This window comes from Poecilia mexicana, unplaced genomic scaffold (genome assembly GCF_051168715.1).
Source record: "Poecilia mexicana isolate PSO_F unplaced genomic scaffold, ASM5116871v1 scaffold_17, whole genome shotgun sequence".
Lineage (NCBI taxonomy): Eukaryota > Metazoa > Chordata > Actinopteri > Cyprinodontiformes > Poeciliidae > Poecilia > Poecilia mexicana.
The window spans coordinates 209219-228255 of NW_028263386.1; the positions used below are offsets into that span (position 1 = coordinate 209219).

General features: G+C 48.2%; 2 protein-coding genes across 4 annotated transcripts; one reads left to right on the forward strand and one right to left on the reverse strand.

The window, feature by feature from the left end:
- Positions 1-5436: 5436 nt before the first annotated feature.
- bfsp2 (beaded filament structural protein 2, phakinin) lies at positions 5437-13900 on the forward strand. 2 transcript variants are annotated; one of them, XM_014967940.2, is made up of 7 exons: positions 5442-6243; positions 6322-6404; positions 7665-7821; positions 7895-8056; positions 8123-8251; positions 8325-8569; positions 13501-13900. In XM_014967940.2, exons 1-7 carry the CDS (start codon positions 5830-5832, stop codon positions 13682-13684), a joined length of 1374 nt encoding a protein of 457 aa, XP_014823426.2. In that variant the 5' UTR covers positions 5442-5829; the 3' UTR covers positions 13685-13900. The 2 variants fall into 2 exon arrangements, with proteins under 2 accessions (XP_087870933.1, XP_014823426.2); XM_088014807.1 differs by having other exon boundaries at positions 5437-6243; positions 7895-8251.
- An 804-nt stretch (positions 13901-14704) lies between these two features.
- Positions 14705-19035, reverse strand: klhl18 (kelch-like family member 18). Of its 2 annotated transcripts, XM_088014798.1 has the most exons (11): positions 17859-19035; positions 17452-17582; positions 17198-17338; positions 16917-17115; positions 16680-16840; positions 16386-16522; positions 16090-16312; positions 15908-16012; positions 15616-15727; positions 15060-15484; positions 14705-14964 (listed from the first exon to the last, which is right to left on the reverse strand). In XM_088014798.1, the coding sequence occupies exons 1-10, from the start codon at positions 17985-17987 to the stop codon at positions 15098-15100; spliced, it is 1725 nt and encodes a 574-aa protein (XP_087870924.1). In that variant the 5' UTR covers positions 17988-19035; the 3' UTR covers positions 14705-14964; positions 15060-15097. The 2 variants fall into 2 exon arrangements, with proteins under 2 accessions (XP_087870924.1, XP_014823407.1); XM_014967921.2 differs by having other exon boundaries at positions 14705-15484.
- Positions 19036-19037: the final 2 nt, after the last annotated feature.

Below are 19037 nucleotides of genomic sequence, written 5' to 3' on the forward strand. Positions count from 1 at the left end.
TCGAGTCTGTGATCATCAGCAGGAAGTTGATGCAACGCGTCAGGACGTTTGCTTCACTTCCTGTTTGTGTTTTCAAGCTGAACTTTGTTCTCGGATCAGAGATCAGATGTTTGATGGGAACAAAAACAGAAAGAGGAAACAGAAGTGCTGCCTGACGCAGGAGAGCTGAACCGGGCTGAACCGGGCAGCTCCAGAACCTGCAGACAGGAAGTGGATCAGTGCAGCACTGATTAGAACATGTGGGTAAACCGCCAACTTCCCGTCAAACGTTTCTTCGTTTAAAAACTGCCGATGGCGGGAAAATGGATCGGCAGAACTCGATGTTCTGACCCGGTTAGCTACACACCTCACTCAGCCGGTCTGGAACCAGAACCAGAACTCTGGTCCGAGATCTGACCGCTTCTGAGAATATTTCCTGCTCAGAGAGAAAAAGGTTTGGGGATCAGAAGTCAGATCAGCTGCATTATGAACAAATCTGTCTGGTTTCCATGGTTACCACAGTACTGAGACTGGCCTAGTCAAAGTCTTTAATAACATCCATATAAACAGACTGGAAGAACCATAGTTCTGGTTCTGTTGGACCTTAGTGCTTCCTGGTGTCCAGCTGGAAACTAGAGATCAGGCTGACCTCTGACCTCTGACCTGAACCTTCAGTTCCAAAGTGGGCCTTGTACCAGCTGCAGAACATTCCCAGGATCACCCGGTTCAACATTCCTTCACTGAGACTTTAACCTGCTGCTAGCTGGATCAACCTGCTGGTTCTGGTTCTGCTCTTCATCAGAACCAGAACCAAACATGGAGAAGCAGCATTCAACTTCGATGCTCCACAGATCTTGAACAAACTTCCAGAAAACTGAAAAACAGCTGAAACCATGAGTTCCTTTAAATCCAGACTAAAAAGCAGCTGGTTAGAGTTTCTATGGAAACATAATCGATGCAGCCGAATACAGGCTGCGGTCACAGTGGGGAGAAAAAACAGGATTCAACACAGACGCCCGTCACATTAAAGTTCTTGTGTTTCTACAGAGAGATATTTTTCATTTATTTATTTAACTCTGATTCAACCAGGAAGTGACCACTGAGGGTATGTTGCTGCCGATTGTTGCCAGGCCTGCCTTAAAATAAGACTTTTCAATGGAGACCTGGCAACCACAGGCAGCAACATAAAACAAAAATGAGGGTTCGACTTTTAACGCAAATAAATACATTCCAAATCATATTGTGATACATATCGATATCACCACCATCACACGTATCGCGATATGAGGTCATGTCATATCACACAACCCTGGTCCAGGTGAGTCCAGGTGTTAACCGCAGTAGAAGGAAACAGGAAGTGACCTCAGGTCGGCTCAGACAAAAGGAAAAGTTCTGTTGTGGCACCTTGCTGCTCCCTCCCGAGATCGACGAGGCAGCTGGGGGTTTCCATGGCGACACAGAGCTCCAGCCAAACAAGATGGTTGCCATGGTGATGTGAGATCTTCCTTGGATCACCTGCTGAGGGAGCGACCAGGAAAGGCTCCGACATTTTCCTCTGGATCGTTCCGGATTCTCCACCATGTTTTATGGATCTTTCCAGATTTTCCAGCACAGAGACCTGGGAGGAGGTGAACGGCGGCCATGACTTTTTGAAAATGAGCCCCAGTAACAACCTGCTTCACCCCTTCAAGAACTTGATGGGGTGAAGCAACTTTGCATAATAGTTTCAGTATTTATAAAATAATGCAAAGCTGGTATTTTAATGCATCGTCATTATTTACTGAATGCTTCATGACAGTCAGACATTTTAAAGATCCTCCATGTTCATTATGGGTCGCCTGTCAGTCAGTCAGCCTGTTAGTCTGTCAGTCTGTCAGCCTGTCAGTCTGTCAGCCTGTCAGTCAGCCTGTCAGTCTGTCAGCCTGTCAGTCTGTCAGCCTGTCAGTCTGTCAGTCTGTCAGCCTGTCAGTCTGTCAGCCTGTCAGTCAGTCTGTCAGCCTGTCAGCCTGTCAGTCTGTCAGTCAGCCTGTCAGTCTGTCAGTCAGTCTGTCAGCCTGTCAGCCTGTCAGTCAGCCTGTCAGCCTGTCAGCCTGTCAGCCTGTCAGCCTGTCAGTCAGCCTGTCAGTCTGTCAGCCTGTCAGTCTGTCAGTCAGTCTGTCAGTCTGTCAGTCAGTCTGTCAGCCTGTCAGTCAGTCTGTCAGCCTGTCAGTCAGTCTGTCAGCCTGTCAGTCAGTCTGTCAGCCTGTCAGTCTGTCAGCCTGTCAGTCAGCCTGTCAGTCAGCCTGTCAGTCTGTCAGCCTGTCAGTCTGTCAGCCTGTCAGCCTGTCAGTCTGTCAGCCTGTCAGTCTGTCAGTCAGTCTGTCAGCCTGTCAGTCAGTCTGTCAGTCAGTCAGTCTGTCAGCCTGTCAGCCTGTCAGTCAGCCTGTCAGTCTGTCAGTCAGTCTGTCAGTCTGTCAGTCAGTCTGTCTGTCAGTCAGCCTGTCAGTCTGTCAGTCAGCCTGTCAGTCTGTCAGTCAGCCTGTCAGTCTGTCAGTCTGTCAGTCTGTCAGCCTGTCAGTCTTATGCATCCCATTTTGTTTCTGTTTGATGATCTGATGTAAATACTGAAACTGTTTCTGGTTAATAATGAACTTTACCTGTTTGTGAAAATCAGCCTGTGTTACTGTCACTTTAAGGTTTGTAATGATGTCATTGTGTTGATCATTTTTCACATCAAGCCGATTACAGACGCCAGTTTTCAGCTCCACTTCATCTCTTCTTAAGTGGAGAACCACAGGGCTTGGTGTCGGGTTCACTTTTGTTTTCTACTTATATAAATATGTTTTGTGATAATTTGTCAAATTCTTTTTATCATTTTTATGCAGTTGGCTTGGTGGTGATCTACTGCTGAAGGTTTACTGGAGATACGAATATTGCAGAAATATGGAGGAAGCATTTATCTGCAGATCATCAGAGGTTCAGTGTTGCAACATTGACTTCAACAATGTTACGATTGTTGGAGCAGACAAACTGTTGCTGTTGAGAAAATGCCATTAAATAAATCATGGGGTCACTGAGGGTCACTGACCAAAGAGCTCAGCTGTTACTTAGATTGAGATTTAAGGTTTTCTAAAACATCTGACTGACTTCATGCCAGCAGTAAAAGAACAAACTGGGAAGAAATCCAGAGTTGATGATGACGGACCAGCCAAGAACAACTGATGATCCGTTTGGTTTTAAACAAAAGCTCTGATGATTTATGACTTTATTCACTGAAAGAAATCATAATAAATATAAGATACAAAACACTTGTGTTTTTAGAAGCATCTAAAGCTTCTGACAGAGTTAAACACAATAAACTGTTCATTAAACTGTAATGTAGAGGAACATAATCTGATGTTACATTATGGGATTCTCATCAGTCTGCAAGTTAAGTTCAGAGTTTTCTGAACCTTTTTCTGTTTCTAATGGAGGCACAAGGTGGGATTTTGTCTCCAGTTCTTTTTAACTCATACCTTCATGATTTGTCTGTTGAACTTAATGATTGTGACGCTGGATGTTAGGTGGGCAGCCATTTTTGTAAATCATTTCATGTACAGTAAAGATGATCTGGGGCCTCAGACATAAAGCTGCGTGCGCACAAAAAAAGTGCGTTCCCATATTTTACACACAAGTCGGCATGTATAAAAATTTACTTTGTGTCAAAGTTTGCGTAAATATCTGTACATGTTTTCACTGGCGTGAAAATGTGCAGCAGCCACACAAACATTTTCTGTGAACAATATTAAACCACAAAGCATCAAAACTCACATAAATACACTGAAGTCTGACCACATTCAGCTATTTAGACCAAGAAGCATCAAACTGATGTTTTTCATGATTTTAATTTATTGTTTACACGTGAACAATGAAACTCAAGGTGCTTTAAGTTAAAAGGAAATACAAACAAAATGACAAACCAAAGGAAAGAAAAAAGAGGAAAGAAAACTAATCTAATGTTCTAAAGCATGTGAACTAGGTGCTCCTGTTCAGGGTTGCTAAGTATCTAATTCCATTTCTAAATAATGAAACGCTACAGTTTCTGATAACATAAGCTAAGGAGTTACTGATCTAAATCCTTTTCTGAACCCCATTTATCCCCAGACAATAAAATAACACGATCACAAAATAAAGAAAATAAAAATAAAAGGCTGTGAAAACCTCACTAGAATGTAAACAACACTTTTCCTCAGTTTTTGTCTCATAAAGATGTAACGCATCGGTCTGTGAACCGAAGCGCATGAAATGCATCTATGGGCTCATTTAATTCCCACTAAAGAAGAAAACAGGGTTGGATCAGCAGATTAACTCCAACAGGTTTGATTATTCAAGGTGATCCAGGTGTGGAGACAATCCCATATATCAGTAGCTGCATCCAGGTGAGCCGTAAATGTGGAGCTTTGGCTCTGATGGAGAACAAAGGAAGGATTCAGAGGGAGGATTGATCAGAGATCATATTGATCTGATGGTTTATTAGTGTTTAGATTCATCCAGACCGATCACCCTGGATCTCTGAGCAGAACTTAAAGAAGGAGCCGAGCGGTACCGGTACCGGTCCAGCTGCAGCCATCCTTCAGTAAAGCTTTGTGAAAGCGCCTTATGGACATAAAGCAACTTTATTCTGTAAATGTACGACTTATATACATGATTCTACTATTTAATAAACGTCCACATTCCACTCAGAGACCCTCTGACTCTCTGTCTGTCTTTAAATCCCGGCTGAACGTTTTGCTGCTGTTCACACAGGCATTTACAGGATCTCTTTATTTTTACATTTGGATTTTATTTTTCTTTAAAATGTAGTTTTATTTTTGTGCCCTCAAAGCACCTTTTAAATAAAATATATAATTATTATTATAAATACTCATACTGCTTCAAACAAGGACGTTGCCATGGTTACTGCTTCACGTGGTGACAGACTTCCGGGTATTTATACTAATTTACATTAATATGTATTTATGGAGGCGACAGGCGACCAGCAGCTGCTCTACTGACCGCAAATTAGGATTTATAAAGGAAAGATGCGCACAGCTTTATGCATCCCATGTTTTTTGTGCGCCGCACGTTTCTAAATTTTTCCATACGCTAAGTTTTAGTGTGAAAACTGCGCAGTCATTTTTGGTTGAAGCTCCTGGTCCTTTAGTCTCCCAGGCTGGTTGACATGTAATAAAAGTGTTTTTGGGATTAAACATGTCAGGAGGACCAGAAGGTGAATTTTCTTTCTTTTTATTTAGCAAATCAAGTCTTGAGTTTGGTGACATCTTGGTCATATTCTGAGGAGTGATCTCCGTGATGTGAAGCGACGGTGTGGAAGTTGTACTTAAAGTTTCCCTTTATGCGCCACATTTCGTCCGGTTCAGATGTAACCTGAGGTGGAGGATCCTCAATGGACCCAGAGGAGGCTAACAGAGGCTCCAGCATGTTTAGTTTTTTCAGTGTGGTTTAGTTTGGTGTAACCAGGTTGCTGCAGCTGCAGAGAATCACTTCTGTGTATCAGAAGTTTTACCTGCTTTAATAAAGGACAAAGAACTAAATCAGGTTTTCCATATTTTTCCGAAATGTTTCTTCTCGTCTTCTCCACCTTTCCTGGTTTGGTCAGAAGCTGCTGAGCGCGTGGCTCAGGTCTATTCCACGGCTCCCCGTGACCCCGTGACCCCGCTGCTGATGCAGCTGAAACGGGACTCCGTGTTTCTACCAGAACAAAAGGCCTCCACGCTCCGCGGCACAAACAGCTCCGGGACAAAGCAGGCCGTGTTTCCAGAACTCCGTCTCCCCATAAATCCCGGAGGCGAGCCGCCGTGGGGGGTTTGACCGCAGGAGCCGCCGAGCGCCATGCCTCTGCCTCGACGCCACTCTTCCTTCCTGGGACAGTCGTCCTCCGAGCGCCCGGCCGCCGCCTCCAGCGGGAGGACGAGCGCAGCCGGCGCCACGATGCCCCGCGGCGCGCCGGTGGGGCCGGGAGCCGCCTGCGGCCTGGGGACGCGGGTTTCCCGCCGGGCTCTGGGCATCAGCAGCGTGTTCCTGCAGGGGATGAGGAGCTGCGCTGCGCCGGTGCTGCCCCGGGCCGCGGGCGGCGGCGCCACGGGCCTGAACAGCTGCCTGATGGAGTACCGGGACAAAGTCCGGGCGCTGGAGGAGCTGAACCGGCAGCTGGAGCAGCAGATCCGCCTCAGCCTGGACCGCAAGGCTGCCAGCGCCGGGGCCTGGGGGCCGCTTCGCAGGGAGTGGGAGGACATCTACCGGCAGGTAGGGGGGCAGCTACCCTCGGGTGGGAGAGTGAGGCTGGGGTCAGGATCCTAAACTGTGATGTCCCACACGCTGCAGGTCAGTGAAGCCATCTTGGAAAACGCTCGGCTGATGCTGCAGACGGAGAACGTTCAGGCCAACGCCGAAGACTTTAAAGAAAGGTCAGAACCCGAGCAGAACCTGAGCAGAACCCGAGCAGAACCTGAGAGTCATTGGAACACTGACTTGATTTCAAATGAGCACAAAATGTTGTTTTTGTTCCACTGATGTCAGAAAACTATTTTACAGTCTGTTTCCATTAAAGAACCTCAGTGAGTAACTGGTTCTGATTGGACGGTGGTTCTGATTGGACGGTGGTTCTGATTGGACAGATCCTAACATGACCCTAAGCTCCTTCCTGTCTTCTTCTTCTTGGTTTGGGCGACATCCGGTTGTTGTTCACCAGTCGTGACGACAAAAATGTAAATTTTCGTAATTTCAATTTGTGTAATTTTAAAGTTCATGGAAACTGAGCCGCTGTTGCTGCTAATCAAAGCAACTCTAAGCAGGAGGATCTAAAGGATCTCGTTTCTGATTGAGCCTTTAGGAAACTCTTGATCTGTTTTACACATTTTTCAGTCACGTTGCTGATGAACAGCTGAGATTCATCCAGACTGATGAGAGTTCAGGTCAGATCAGTGAAGGCTGGACTTTCTGAAAGAAAGCTGTGGGTTGGATATCCAGGCAGCAGGAAGAGATGAATTGATTTATAATTTCTTCTAGGCTTTTGTCATTTTTTCTGCTTGTGTTACGTCTGGCAGCTGGATTCAGTGCTCAGATTAATCTTGTGATTTTTCTCATTTTCTCTGTAAATCCGTCTGAGGGTTTGTGATTCTGTCACCGAGGCAAACGAAGCTCCAGCTTGGTTCATGTTTTTATGATTTCTGTGTTCATAGCTGCAGGTTTCATAATGAACGTGAAGCTGAGTTTGACGTTGGGTCCGGCAGCAGGCTGCCTAGCAGATCCAACTGCTCGTTTCCATGGAGACACAACCTCCACTTTAATGGGAGCGACGATATGTGAACGTTTAGAGGCCGATATCCACCAGCTCATCTCCATGGTTACGGCTTAAAGGCCAGAAGGAAGAGAGGCTCTGATTAAATGTTTCTGTTTGGTGACTGTTGGGCTCAGTGGGTCGATGATGATTATACTTTTTATTTTGGGGTTTCGTATAAATTTAGTGGAAACGGGTAGAGTTCATTTACGGCCGTTTGCCTCAACAGAGAAACTTTCCCAGAAATCCTTCTAGAGTTTTAATAAATCCTGATCTATGATAGAAACGCCTCGTCTGTAAAACTGAACAATATCAACTGAGGAAGAACTTCCTGTTCCAGCCAATGATGATGATGATGATGATGATGGCGGCGTGTGTGTGTGTGTAGGCTGGACAGCGAGGCGTCCCTCAGGGCGGCGGTGGAGGACGAGGTCGGCTCGCTCCGCCGGGTGATGGAGGAGGCGGCCGTGACGAAGGCGGAGCTCGAGGAGCGGATGGAGAGCATGAAGGCGGAGCTGCGGCGCCTGGAGAGCCGCCATGAGCAGGTTCTGCTGCCTCCCGATCGGAACCAGAACCGGCAGCGGGCCTCTGGTGACCGGACTGTCCCTGTCCCCGTAGGACGTCCGCGCCCTCTACAGCCGGACAGCCGGACGGGACGTGGACGAACCCGACGCTCCCGTGGAAACGGGTCTGGACCGGATCCTGGCCCACATCCGGACCCACTGGGAGCAGCTGACGGAGCGGAACCGGGCCGACACCGACGGCTACCTGGAGTCAAAGGTGAGGCCGGGTCAAAGGACCAGCCGTTCCCTCTGTCCCCTAACCCCGTCCCGTCCTGTCCCCCAGGAGACGCCGTGCGCGGCCAGCCGTCTGAGTGCGGAGGAGCAGCAGGCGGAGGCGCTGAAGGCAGAGTGCAGCGACGTGAGCTGCAGGATCCAGAGTCTCCAGGCTGAGACGGAGTCCATCAGGGCGCTGGTGAGACCGGCACCATCACTTCCAGGGTCACCCAGACCCTGACCTCCTGACCCCCTGACCTCTGGTCCTGCAGAAACGAGGCCTGGAGAACTCGCTGACTGACGCCCGCCACTGGCACGACATGGAGCTGCAGAACCTGGGCTCAGTGGCGGCGCGGCTGGAGGCGGAGCTTAGCGATGTGCAGAGCGAGATCGATCAGCAGCGTCGCGACTTCGACATGTTGCTAAGCAACCGGCAGAGGCTGGAGCAGCAGATCGGCCTGTACCACGGCATCCTGGACGGAGAGGAGGACCGCTTCCTGCCGAGCAACGCGCCGCCGTGAGTCACGACAACACAGGGCAACGGCGACACTTAGCAATAACACGTAGCAACACCAACATGTAGGAACGTGTCCAACACAACGTAGCAACAGCACAACATGGTGTTGCTACATGGTGTTGCTATATGTTATTGCTACATGTTGCTACATGGTGTTGCTACATGTTGCTACAGCATGTAGCAACATCATGTAGCAACAGCATGTAGCAACACCATGTAGCAACAGCATGTAGCAACATGTAGCAACAGCATGTAGCAACAGCATATAGCAACAGCAACATGTAGCAACAGAATGTAGCAACACCATATAGCAACAGAATGTAGCAACAGCATGTAGCAACATGTAGCAACAGCATGTAGCAACATGTAGCAACAGCATGTAGCAACATGTAGCAACAGCATGTAGCAACATGTAGCAACAGCATGTAGCAACATGTAGCAACAGCATGTAGCAACATGTAGCAACAGCATGTAGCAACATGTAGCAACAGCATGTAGCAACATGTAGCAACAGCATGTAGCAACATGTAGCAACAGCATGTAGCAACATGTAGCAACAGCATGTAGCAACATGTAGCAACAGCATGTAGCAACATGTAGCAACAGCATGTAGCAACATATAGCAACAGCATGTAGCAACATATAGCAACATGTAGCAACACCATGTAGCAACAGCATGTAGCAACAGCATGTAGCAACATGTCGCAACAGCATGTAGCAACATCATGTAGCAACAGCATGTAGCAACACCATATAGCAACATGTAGCAACAGCATGTAGCAACATATAGCAACATGTAGCAACACCATGTAGCAACTGCATATAGCCACAGCAACATGTAGCAACAGCATGTAGCAACATGTAGCAACACCATGTAGCAACATGTAGCAACACCATGTAGCAACATGTAGCAACACCATGTAGCAACAGCAACATGTAGCAACAGCATGTAGCAACATATAGCAACATGTAGCAACACCATATAGCAACACGTAGCAACACCATATAGCAACACGTAGCAACGGCATGTAGCAACACCATGTAGCAACAACATATAGCAACACCATGTAGCAACAGCATATAGCAACAGCATGTAGCAACAGCATGTAGCAACAGCATATAGCAACATATAGCAACAGCATGTAGGAACACCATGTAGCAACTGCATATAGCAACAGCAACATGTAGCAACATGTAGCAACAGCATGTAGCAACAGCATGTAGCAACAGCATGTAGGAACACCATGTAGCAACTGCATATAGCAACAGCAACATGTAGCAACAGCATGTAGCAACAGCATGTAGCAACATGTAGCAACAGCATGTAGCAACATCATGTAGCAACAGAATGTAGCAACACCATATAGCAACTGCATATAGCAACATGTAGCAACAGCATGTAGCAACATGTAGCAACAGCATATAGCAACAGCATGTAGCAACTGCATATAGCAACAGCAACATGTAGCAACATGTAACAACAGCATGTAGCAACATGTAGCAACAGCATGTAGCAACATGTAGCAACAGCATGTAGCAACATCATGTAGCAACAGCATGTAGCAACATCATGTAGCAACAGCATGTAGCAACACCATATAGCAACTGCATATAGCAACATGTAGCAACAGCATGTAGAAACATATAGCAACATGTAGCAACACCATGTAGCAACTGCATATAGCAACAGCAACATGTAGCAACAGCATGTAGCAACATGTAGCAACACCATGTAGCAACACCATGTAGCAACAGCAACATGTAGCAACATGTAGCAACAGCATGTAGCAACATATAGCAACATGTAGCAACACCATATACATATATACATATACATACATATAGCAACATGTAGCAACACCATGTAGCAATATGTAGCAACAGCATGTAGCAACACCATGTAGCAACAGCATATAGCAACAGCATGTAGCAACACCATGTAGCAACACCATGTAGCAACAGCATGTAGCAACAGCATATAGCAACATATAGCAACAGCATGTAGGAACACCATGTAGCAACTGCATAGCAACAGCAACATGTAGCAACATGTAACAACCGCATGTAGCAACAGCATGTAGCAACATGTAGCAACAGCATATAGCAACAGCATGTAGCAACATGTAGCAACAGCATGTAGCAACAGCATGTAGCAACAGCATGTAGCAACATCATGTAGCAACAGCATGTAGCAACATCATGTAGCAACAGCATGTAGCAACACCATATAGCAACTGCATATAGCAACATGTAGCAACAGCATGTAGCAACAGCATATAGCAACAGCATGTAGCAACATATAGCCACAGCATGTAGGAACACCATGTAGCAACTGCATATAGCAACAGCAACATGTAGCAACATGTAACAACAGCATGTAGCAACAGCATGTAGCAACATGTAGCAACAGCATATAGCAACAGCATGTAGCAACATGTAGCAACAGCATGTAGCAACAGCATGTAGCAACATCATGTAGCAACAGCATGTAGCAACACCATATAGCAACTGCATATAGCAACATGTAGCAACAGCATATAGCAACAGCATGTAGCAACAGCATATAGCAACAGCATGTAGCAACATATAGCCACAGCATGTAGGAACACCATGTAGCAACTGCATATAGCAACAGCAACATGTAGCAACATGTAACAACAGCATGTAGCAACATGTAGCAACAGCATGTAGCAACATCATGTAGCAACAGCATGTAGCAACATCATGTAGCAACAGCATGTAGCAACATCATGTAGCAACAGCATGTAGCAACACCATATAGCAACAGCATGTAGCAACACCATATAGCAACTGCATATAGCAACATGTAGCAACAGCATGTAGCAACATGTAGCAACACCATGTAGCAACACCATGTAGCAACTGCATATAGCAACAGCAACATGTAGCAACAGCATGTAGCAACATGTAGCAACACCATGTAGCAACATGTAGCAACACCATGTAGCAACATGTAGCAACACCATGTAGCAACAGCATGTAGCAACATATAGCAACATGTAGCAACACCATATACATATATACATATACATACATATAGCAACATGTAGCAACACCATGTAGCAATATGTAGCAACAGCATGTAGCAACAGCATATAGCAACAGCATGTAGGAACACCATGTAGCAACTGCATATAGCAACAGCAACATGTAGCAACATGTAACAACAGCATGTAGCAACATGTAGCAACAGCATGTAGCAACAGCATGTAGCAACAGCATGTAGCAACATGTAGCAACAGCATATAGCAACACCATATAGCAACAGCATATAGCAATATGTAGCAACAGCATGTAGCAACATGTAGCAACAGCATATAGCAACAGCATATAGCAACAGCATGTAGCAACAGCATATAGCAACATGTAGCAACAGCATGTAGCAACATGTAGCAACAGCATATAGCAACAGCATGTAGCAACACCATGTAGCAACAGCATATAACAACATGTAGCAACATGTAGCAACAGCATATAGCAACACCATGTAGCAACAGCATATAGCAACATGTAGCAACACCATATACATATATACATATACATACATATAGCAACATGTAGCAACACCATGTAGCAACATATAGCAACATGTAGCAACACCATATACATATATACATATACATACATATAGCAACATGTAGCAACACCATGTAGCAACACCATGTAGCAATATGTAGCAACAGCATGTAGCAACAGCATGTAGCAACAGCATGTAGGAACACCATGTAGCAACTGCATATAGCAACAGCAACATGTAGCAACATGTAACAACAGCATGTAGCAACATGTAGCAACAGCATGTAGCAACACCATATAGCAACATGTAGCAACAGCATGTAGCAACAGCATGTAGCAACATGTAGCAACAGCATATAGCAACAGCATATAGCAACAGCATATAGCAATATGTAGCAACAGCATGTAGCAACATGTAGCAACAGCATATAGCAACAGCATATAGCAACAGCATATAGCAACAGCATGTAGCAACAGCATGTAGCAACATGTAGCAACACCATGTAGCAACACCATGTAGCAACAGCATATAACAACATGTAGCAACATGTAGTAACAGCATATAGCAACAGCATATAGCAACATGTAGCAACAGCATATAGCAACACCATGTAGCAACAGCATATAGCAACATGTAGCAACACCATATACATATATACATATACATACATATAGCAACATGTAGCAACACCATGTAGCAACATATAGCAACATGTAGCAACACCATATACATATATACATATACATACATATAGCAACATGTAGCAACAGCATATAGCAACAGCATATAGCAACATGTAGCAACACCATGTAGCAACATATAGCAACATGTAGCAACACCATATACATATATACATATACATACATATAGCAACATGTAGCAACACCATGTAGCAACATGTAGCAACAGCATGTAGCAACACCATATAGCAACATGTAGCAACAGCATATAGCAATATGTAGCAACAGCATGTAGCAACATGTAGCAACAGCATATAGCAACAGCATATAGCAACAGCATATAGCAACAGCATGTAGCAACATGTAGCAACACCATGTAGCAACACCATGTAGCAACAGCATATAACAACATGTAGCAACATGTAGTAACAGCATATAGCAACAGCATATAGCAACATGTAGCAACAGCATGTAGCAACAGCATATAACAACATGTAGCAGCATGTAGCAATAGTTGAGTTTAGTTTGTTTCAGTTCAGTGGACCGGTGACTCATTCAGAACGGTCCCATCAGTTCGTCGGATTGGTCAGGGGCCTTTATGTGCTTTGTATGGCTCCACCTGGTGGGCGGAGCCATACAAAGCACATAAAGGCCCCACCTACCTCAGTCACGTGACAGGAAGCTATAACTAACCCTGTAACTCACCTGTGCAGGTGTTGTGCTGCAGAATCCAGGCCTGAAGCTCTGCCCCCTGCAGAACCTTCTGGACCGGTCAGACCCCGACCCAATGAACACTCTGGGTCTGGTACCACTGGATCAGGGGACCGAGTCGTTAACGAGCCTCTGTCAGCCATCAGAACCACCCAGTCGGACCAGACCAACATCTACAACATGTAGGACGACCAGAACCGCTGGAGACCAATACGAACCTGGTTCTGTTTGGGTCCACATGGGACTGATCCGACACGGTCAGGCTGAGATGCAGTGTGAGTGTGATGAGTCTGAGGATCGATTTGGACCTCACAGTTCTGGTTCCGCTCCAGCCTGGAGTCCTCCTGTACCGACCAACATTTCCTGTTTGTTGTTTTCAAAATAAAAGTGACTGAAGGTGAATCTGATGTGTTCAGGTGCCTTTCTGAGAATCCGAAAACATGAAATCAGCTGTTCTGGTTCTGATAAACCCAGCTCGACAGAACCTGGTTTGCTTCCTGATTCCTGATCAGATGTCACCATGGTGATCAGAGAGGATAACCTGCTGGGATCAGCAGAAATCAATAACATCTGGATCGATGGGGAATCGGTAACTGTTCATCCAGACGACTTCAGAGGGAATAAAATGCTTTAAAATTGAGACCAATCGGTCGATCGATCGACCGATCGATCGACCGATGCGTGACCGTGACAAATTCAGCTGGACAATAAATTTTGAGACCATAATAACATCAAAGCTGATTAATATTAAAAACCGTTTAATAAACCAAAATAAACAAAAAAAACACCAAAATGGATCAAGAAGTGATTATTTTAGTAATCTATCAATTATTTTGAGGATTGAGTAAAAAACTTTGAAAAAGTGAAATATTAAATCCTTCCTCAGGTGTCTGAGCATCGCTGCAATTTATTCTCTGTAGTTCAGAAAATTAAGTTTTTAAGTCGACTTGGACCAAAATCTGAAATATTTCATGAACAGCAGGAGGTTCACCGAGAAACGTTTCATTTTCAGTTCAATAAAGTCTCAGTTTAACCAAAGAAGTTTTCATTTCCACTTTGTATTTTCTTTGTATTTTTCATATTGTGTGATTTTGTACACATTTATTATATATGAATATTATTTTATTTTATTATTTTATTAAAAGTAAAGACAAAGCTGGTCATGTGATGTTGGTATGATGTCAGAAACAAACTGGACTGAACACGTTTATGTTGAATAAATTATTTATATTAAGTTATCTGAACAACACGAGCGCTGAGCTGTTCATGCGCCGGTAAACCAGCGTCTGTCACCTGGAAACGTCCTGGAAGCACCTGACCAGGTGCTGATGATGTCACCTCCACCACCCGATGTCCTTGAAGCTCCGCCTCCTCCGTCTGTTGGCTCTGCGACTGCACACTTGCAGGTGATGAAGCCCCGCCCCTCCAGGTGCTGCGCTACAGTTAGCAGCTCTATGGGAGTCCCTCTGACCAATCAGAAGCCAGTAATTAATCGTAGCAGCCGCTGCAAGCTCTACAGTTTTTCCCAGAATGCCAAGGGAGGCTAGCCTCTCCGTCCTACCGAGAAGCTCTGGTCAGCGCCGGAGGCTCCGCCCCCTCCTAGGCGGGCTGCAGTAGGACGCAGCCGACGCCAACGCCACCCTCATGACTCGCCATGGGCGCCATGAACACCCAGCGGTTGGTGTCAGGGTTCAACATCTCCACCGAGCTCAGGTTGGACTGGCCGTCGTAGCCGCCCACGGCGTACAGCCGGCCCGCCGTCGACACCAGCGACACCCGGCTGCGCCGCGTGTTCATGGCCACCAGGAGGCTCCACTGGCCTGACACGCCGGCCAGCACCTCCACGCCGCTTAGGAAGCCAGAGCCGTCGTAGCCGCCAGCAACGTACATGTGGCTGCCGAGCGCCGCGGCACCGTGACGGCAGCGCTTGTTGAGCATGGCCGGCGCCGGGTGCCAGCGGTCAGTGTGGTGGTTGTAGTACTCCACCTGCAGGGGGAGGAGTCACACAGGTGAGCCGAGCGGCGGCGACAGCGGCGGCGACAGCGGCGGCGACAGCGGCGGCGACAGCGGCGGCGACAGCGGCGGCGACAGCGGCGCTGAGCGGCGGCGGCACTGACCGTGTTGAAGATCTGCAGGCCGTCATGGCCGCCCGACACGAAGATCCGCCCGTCGAACACGGTGACGCCGGTGGCGCTGCGACTCACGCTCATCTCCGTCACCACGCTCCACCTGAGGAGGAAACATGGTGAGTCACATGACAGGAAGTCGCTACACAGAGGGCTACGGACGCTCCCTGCTGTCTGAGCAGCAGATAGGTGGAGATCAGGTCAACAAGATTCACCTGAACTCAGGTAAGAGAGAGAGACCATCATCATGTTCCTCACAGACCGCCCACGAAGAAGAACTCACCTGTCGGTTTCTGGAGAGTAACACTCCACAGAGTTCAGAGAGGATTTCCCGTCGTATCCGCCGCAGACGTAGATATGGCCGTCGATGACCACGGTTCCCATGGCGCTGAGGACGGCGGCATCGGGTTATTGACCAGGTTATTGATCGTTCGGTTCCGGTCGTGTACCAGGTGGGCCACTGACCTGCGTTGGCTGTTCATGCTGGACACCTGAGTCCAGCCGTCCGTCTCTGGGTTGTACACCTCCACCGTGCTGAGCCGCGATTGGCCGTCGTATCCGCCGATGGCGTACAGCAGGCCGTTGACGACAGCCACGCCCACTCGACTGCGGGCCGTCCTCATTGGTTGGCAGCGCTCCCAGAAGTTCCCCACCGGATCAAACACCTCCACCAGGTTCAAGGAGTCACCTGCCAAAGGAAGAGGCCACTCAGCTCCACCTGGACTCAGCAGCGCCAGCTCAGGTGAGAGAGGCGGAGCTACCTGAGCTGTTGAGGCCGCCCACGGCGTAGATGAGCCCCGAGACGGAGGTGCAGCACCGCGGCCGCGTCTTGAAGGAGGGCAGGTGAGGGCGGCGTTCCAGGACCAGGTGGAAGTCTTTGGCCTCATCCACCAGGTCCCTGCCAGGAGATCAATACTGATCAATAGACAATCAATAAAGAGAATATCAGAACCAGTCAGAACCAATCAGATCCGATCACAACCCAATCAGAACCTGACTGATGTGAGTCCAGATCTCCTGGACCGCCCCAGTGCCTCAGGTGTGCTGCGCCTCACCTGCACCTGTGGCAGCAACGGATCAGCTCGTCCTGCTGGACGCGGTCAGACAGGAAGCGCGGCTGGCAGAGAGGAAGTCGGATCTTGGCCAGCAGCTCCGGCAGCAGAGTCTTCCTCCGGTCCCGGTCGTGGTGGACCCAAGCCAGCGCCGCCTCAAACACCTGCACAGGTAAAGCTGGGCAGTGAGTGTGGCCGGGCAGTGAGTGTGGCGGTGAGCGAGCCGCGGCGGCGCCTCACCTGCTCCTCGGCCTTGACGTTGAGCTCGTCGCAGCCCATCAGCTCCAGAACCTCCTCGGCCCGCAGCGCCAGGAACTCCTCGGACAGCGCCGCCTCCACGAAGTGCCGCTGCAGGAAGCCGTTGGCTGCGTCATACAGCGCCGTGCACATCATGGCCTCCGCGAACTGACGCACGCCCAGGCAGTTCTTGGGGTGCAGCCTGGAACCAGAGGGGACCGGTCGCCACGGAGACGTCAGCTGACATGGCGGCCGTCGTACGGAGCGAGTGCGGAAGAGCTCACCTCTCCTGCAGGAAGGAGCAGCAGGCGTCCTTCACGTTCTGCAGCTGCAGGAAGCTGGAGCCAATCAGCAGCGCCTGGACGTTCTGCTGGTCGATGGCGACGCGACCGCTGTAGGCGAAGTTAATGAGGGCCTCCAGGGCGCTGCGGCACAGACAGCTACTGGTTAGACTGGGAGGGACTGGGAACGGATTGGGAGGGACTGGGAACGGATTGGGAGGGACTGGGAAAACACTGGGAACGGATTGAATGTGTACCTGGGGTCCATGCCCTGCATCAGGATTTCGTCCTGCTTGCGCTCCACCATGTCGTTGGTGAACATGGCGTGGAAATACGGGATGGAGGCGGCCAGGACGATGCGGTGAGCGCTGAACTTATGCTCCCCGACCTGCAGACACGAGCCGGGTCAGAACCAGAACCAACGGACCTCCAGTTTCATTTAACAGCTGTCATCTGATCGATGAAAGCTTTTTAGTTGCTAAGCAATATGTCAGGTAATCCACTTCCTGTCTACCGACAGGTGTAATCACGTGATCTGTCACCTATAATCAATACATGACCCATCAGCTGTTTCTCAATGGTCTGTCCTGTTAGCCAGTTAGCACCCAGTTAGCATTCCAGCAGCTCGGGAGCTAACTGCAGCCTCGCGCATCTCGCTTCTTACCTTGAGGGTGACGTCACACAGCTTGCCTTGACGTCGGATCTCCTCCATCACGACGTAGCCTCTCGCAGGCAGGTCTGGGACGGAGAAGTGGACCAGGTCCTCGAGTTCTTCGCACACGGAATCTCCCATGATGACCTGGAGGCGGACCGAGTCCTGCGAGCCGCCGTACCCACACTTCCGGCGTAGCGGGGCAAGACTTCAAAATAAAAGCTCAGAGCCAGTCTGGTCCGTTTCTACCGCTGAAATGTTCTGCTCAGCTCTGGAGGTTCGGTTTATCTGGACTTCATCCCGAACTTGCAGCTCAGAACAAATATTCATGTTCTGGTGTTGGGTCTGGTTCTGGTGTTCGGCTTCCTGAAGCATTGAACCGTGTTAGTGTGAAAACTTCCTCCCAGCCGAGGGCGACGCCTGCTGGCCGGAAGGCGAAACTGCAGCCTGGTGCTGCGGTCCATCTTTCTCCTGGTCCGGATGGGTTCTAGTCTGGACAAAACCGCAGGAAGGCAGAGCAGAACCGAATGACCTGGTTCTTCTGGGTCGAGCTTCTCCAAAGAACCCAGAGCAATCCAGATATTAACGCAGATCAGAACCAGATGGGCTCGGTTCTGACCCAAGGCTTCTAACAGTCCTGTTCTCAGTCAGGTTCTGATCCTCTCCTGGTTCTGGAAACACCAGGTCAGCAGGTCTCTGAGGGCCCGATTGTTTCCGACTAGTCCAGAAACACTGAGGCCATCTAGAACTTCATGGACCAGCAGCAGAACCTGTTTTGTCATAAACACAGAACTAGATCAGAACCGGATCTGGGTTTGGACCTGTCATGACCCTGAGCTCAGTTCTGATTCTAGGGAGAATGGACCAGACCAGAACATGTTCTGCAGTTGGTGTGAGATCTTTGGTTCTGACCCAAATTAACTCTGACCTCTCCATCTGCTGATGGCGAACAGAACCTTTCCAGAACCAGTAAAGGCGAGCAGCTGGATTCGGTTCTGGAGGCTGATCAGAACTTTGTGGAAGCCCCAATGTTCACCCGGTCCTGCAGAACCTGATCCGGCCCAGGTCCGGTTCTGGAATGATTTTATTCCAGCTTTCTAAAACAGAAAACAAAGACAACAGAAGAACCAGAACCAGCCGCTCCAGAACCGATTTGGTCGGTTAGTGGATCCGGACAGAACCTGGGTCATT

Excerpts from the sequence above, each read along its gene's own strand:
- bfsp2 (XM_088014807.1), top strand. The coding sequence starts at position 5,830 with ATGCCTCTGCCTCGACGCCACTCTTCCTTCCTGGGACAGTCGTCCTCC. Across the intron at positions 6,244-6,321 it reads GGGAGGACATCTACCGGCAG|GTCAGTGAAGCCATCTTGGA; the intron begins GTAGGGGGGCAG and ends CACACGCTGCAG. Across the intron at positions 8,252-8,324 it reads CGGAGTCCATCAGGGCGCTG|AAACGAGGCCTGGAGAACTC; the intron begins GTGAGACCGGCA and ends CTGGTCCTGCAG.
- klhl18 (XM_088014798.1), bottom strand. The coding sequence starts at position 17,987 with ATGGGAGATTCCGTGTGCGAAGAACTCGAGGACCTGGTCCACTTCTCC. Across the intron at positions 17,339-17,451 it reads ATGCAGGGCATGGACCCCAG|CGCCCTGGAGGCCCTCATTA; the intron begins GTACACATTCAA and ends TCTGTGCCGCAG. Across the intron at positions 16,313-16,385 it reads GGGCGGCCTCAACAGCTCAG|GTGACTCCTTGAACCTGGTG; the intron begins GTAGCTCCGCCT and ends TTCCTTTGGCAG.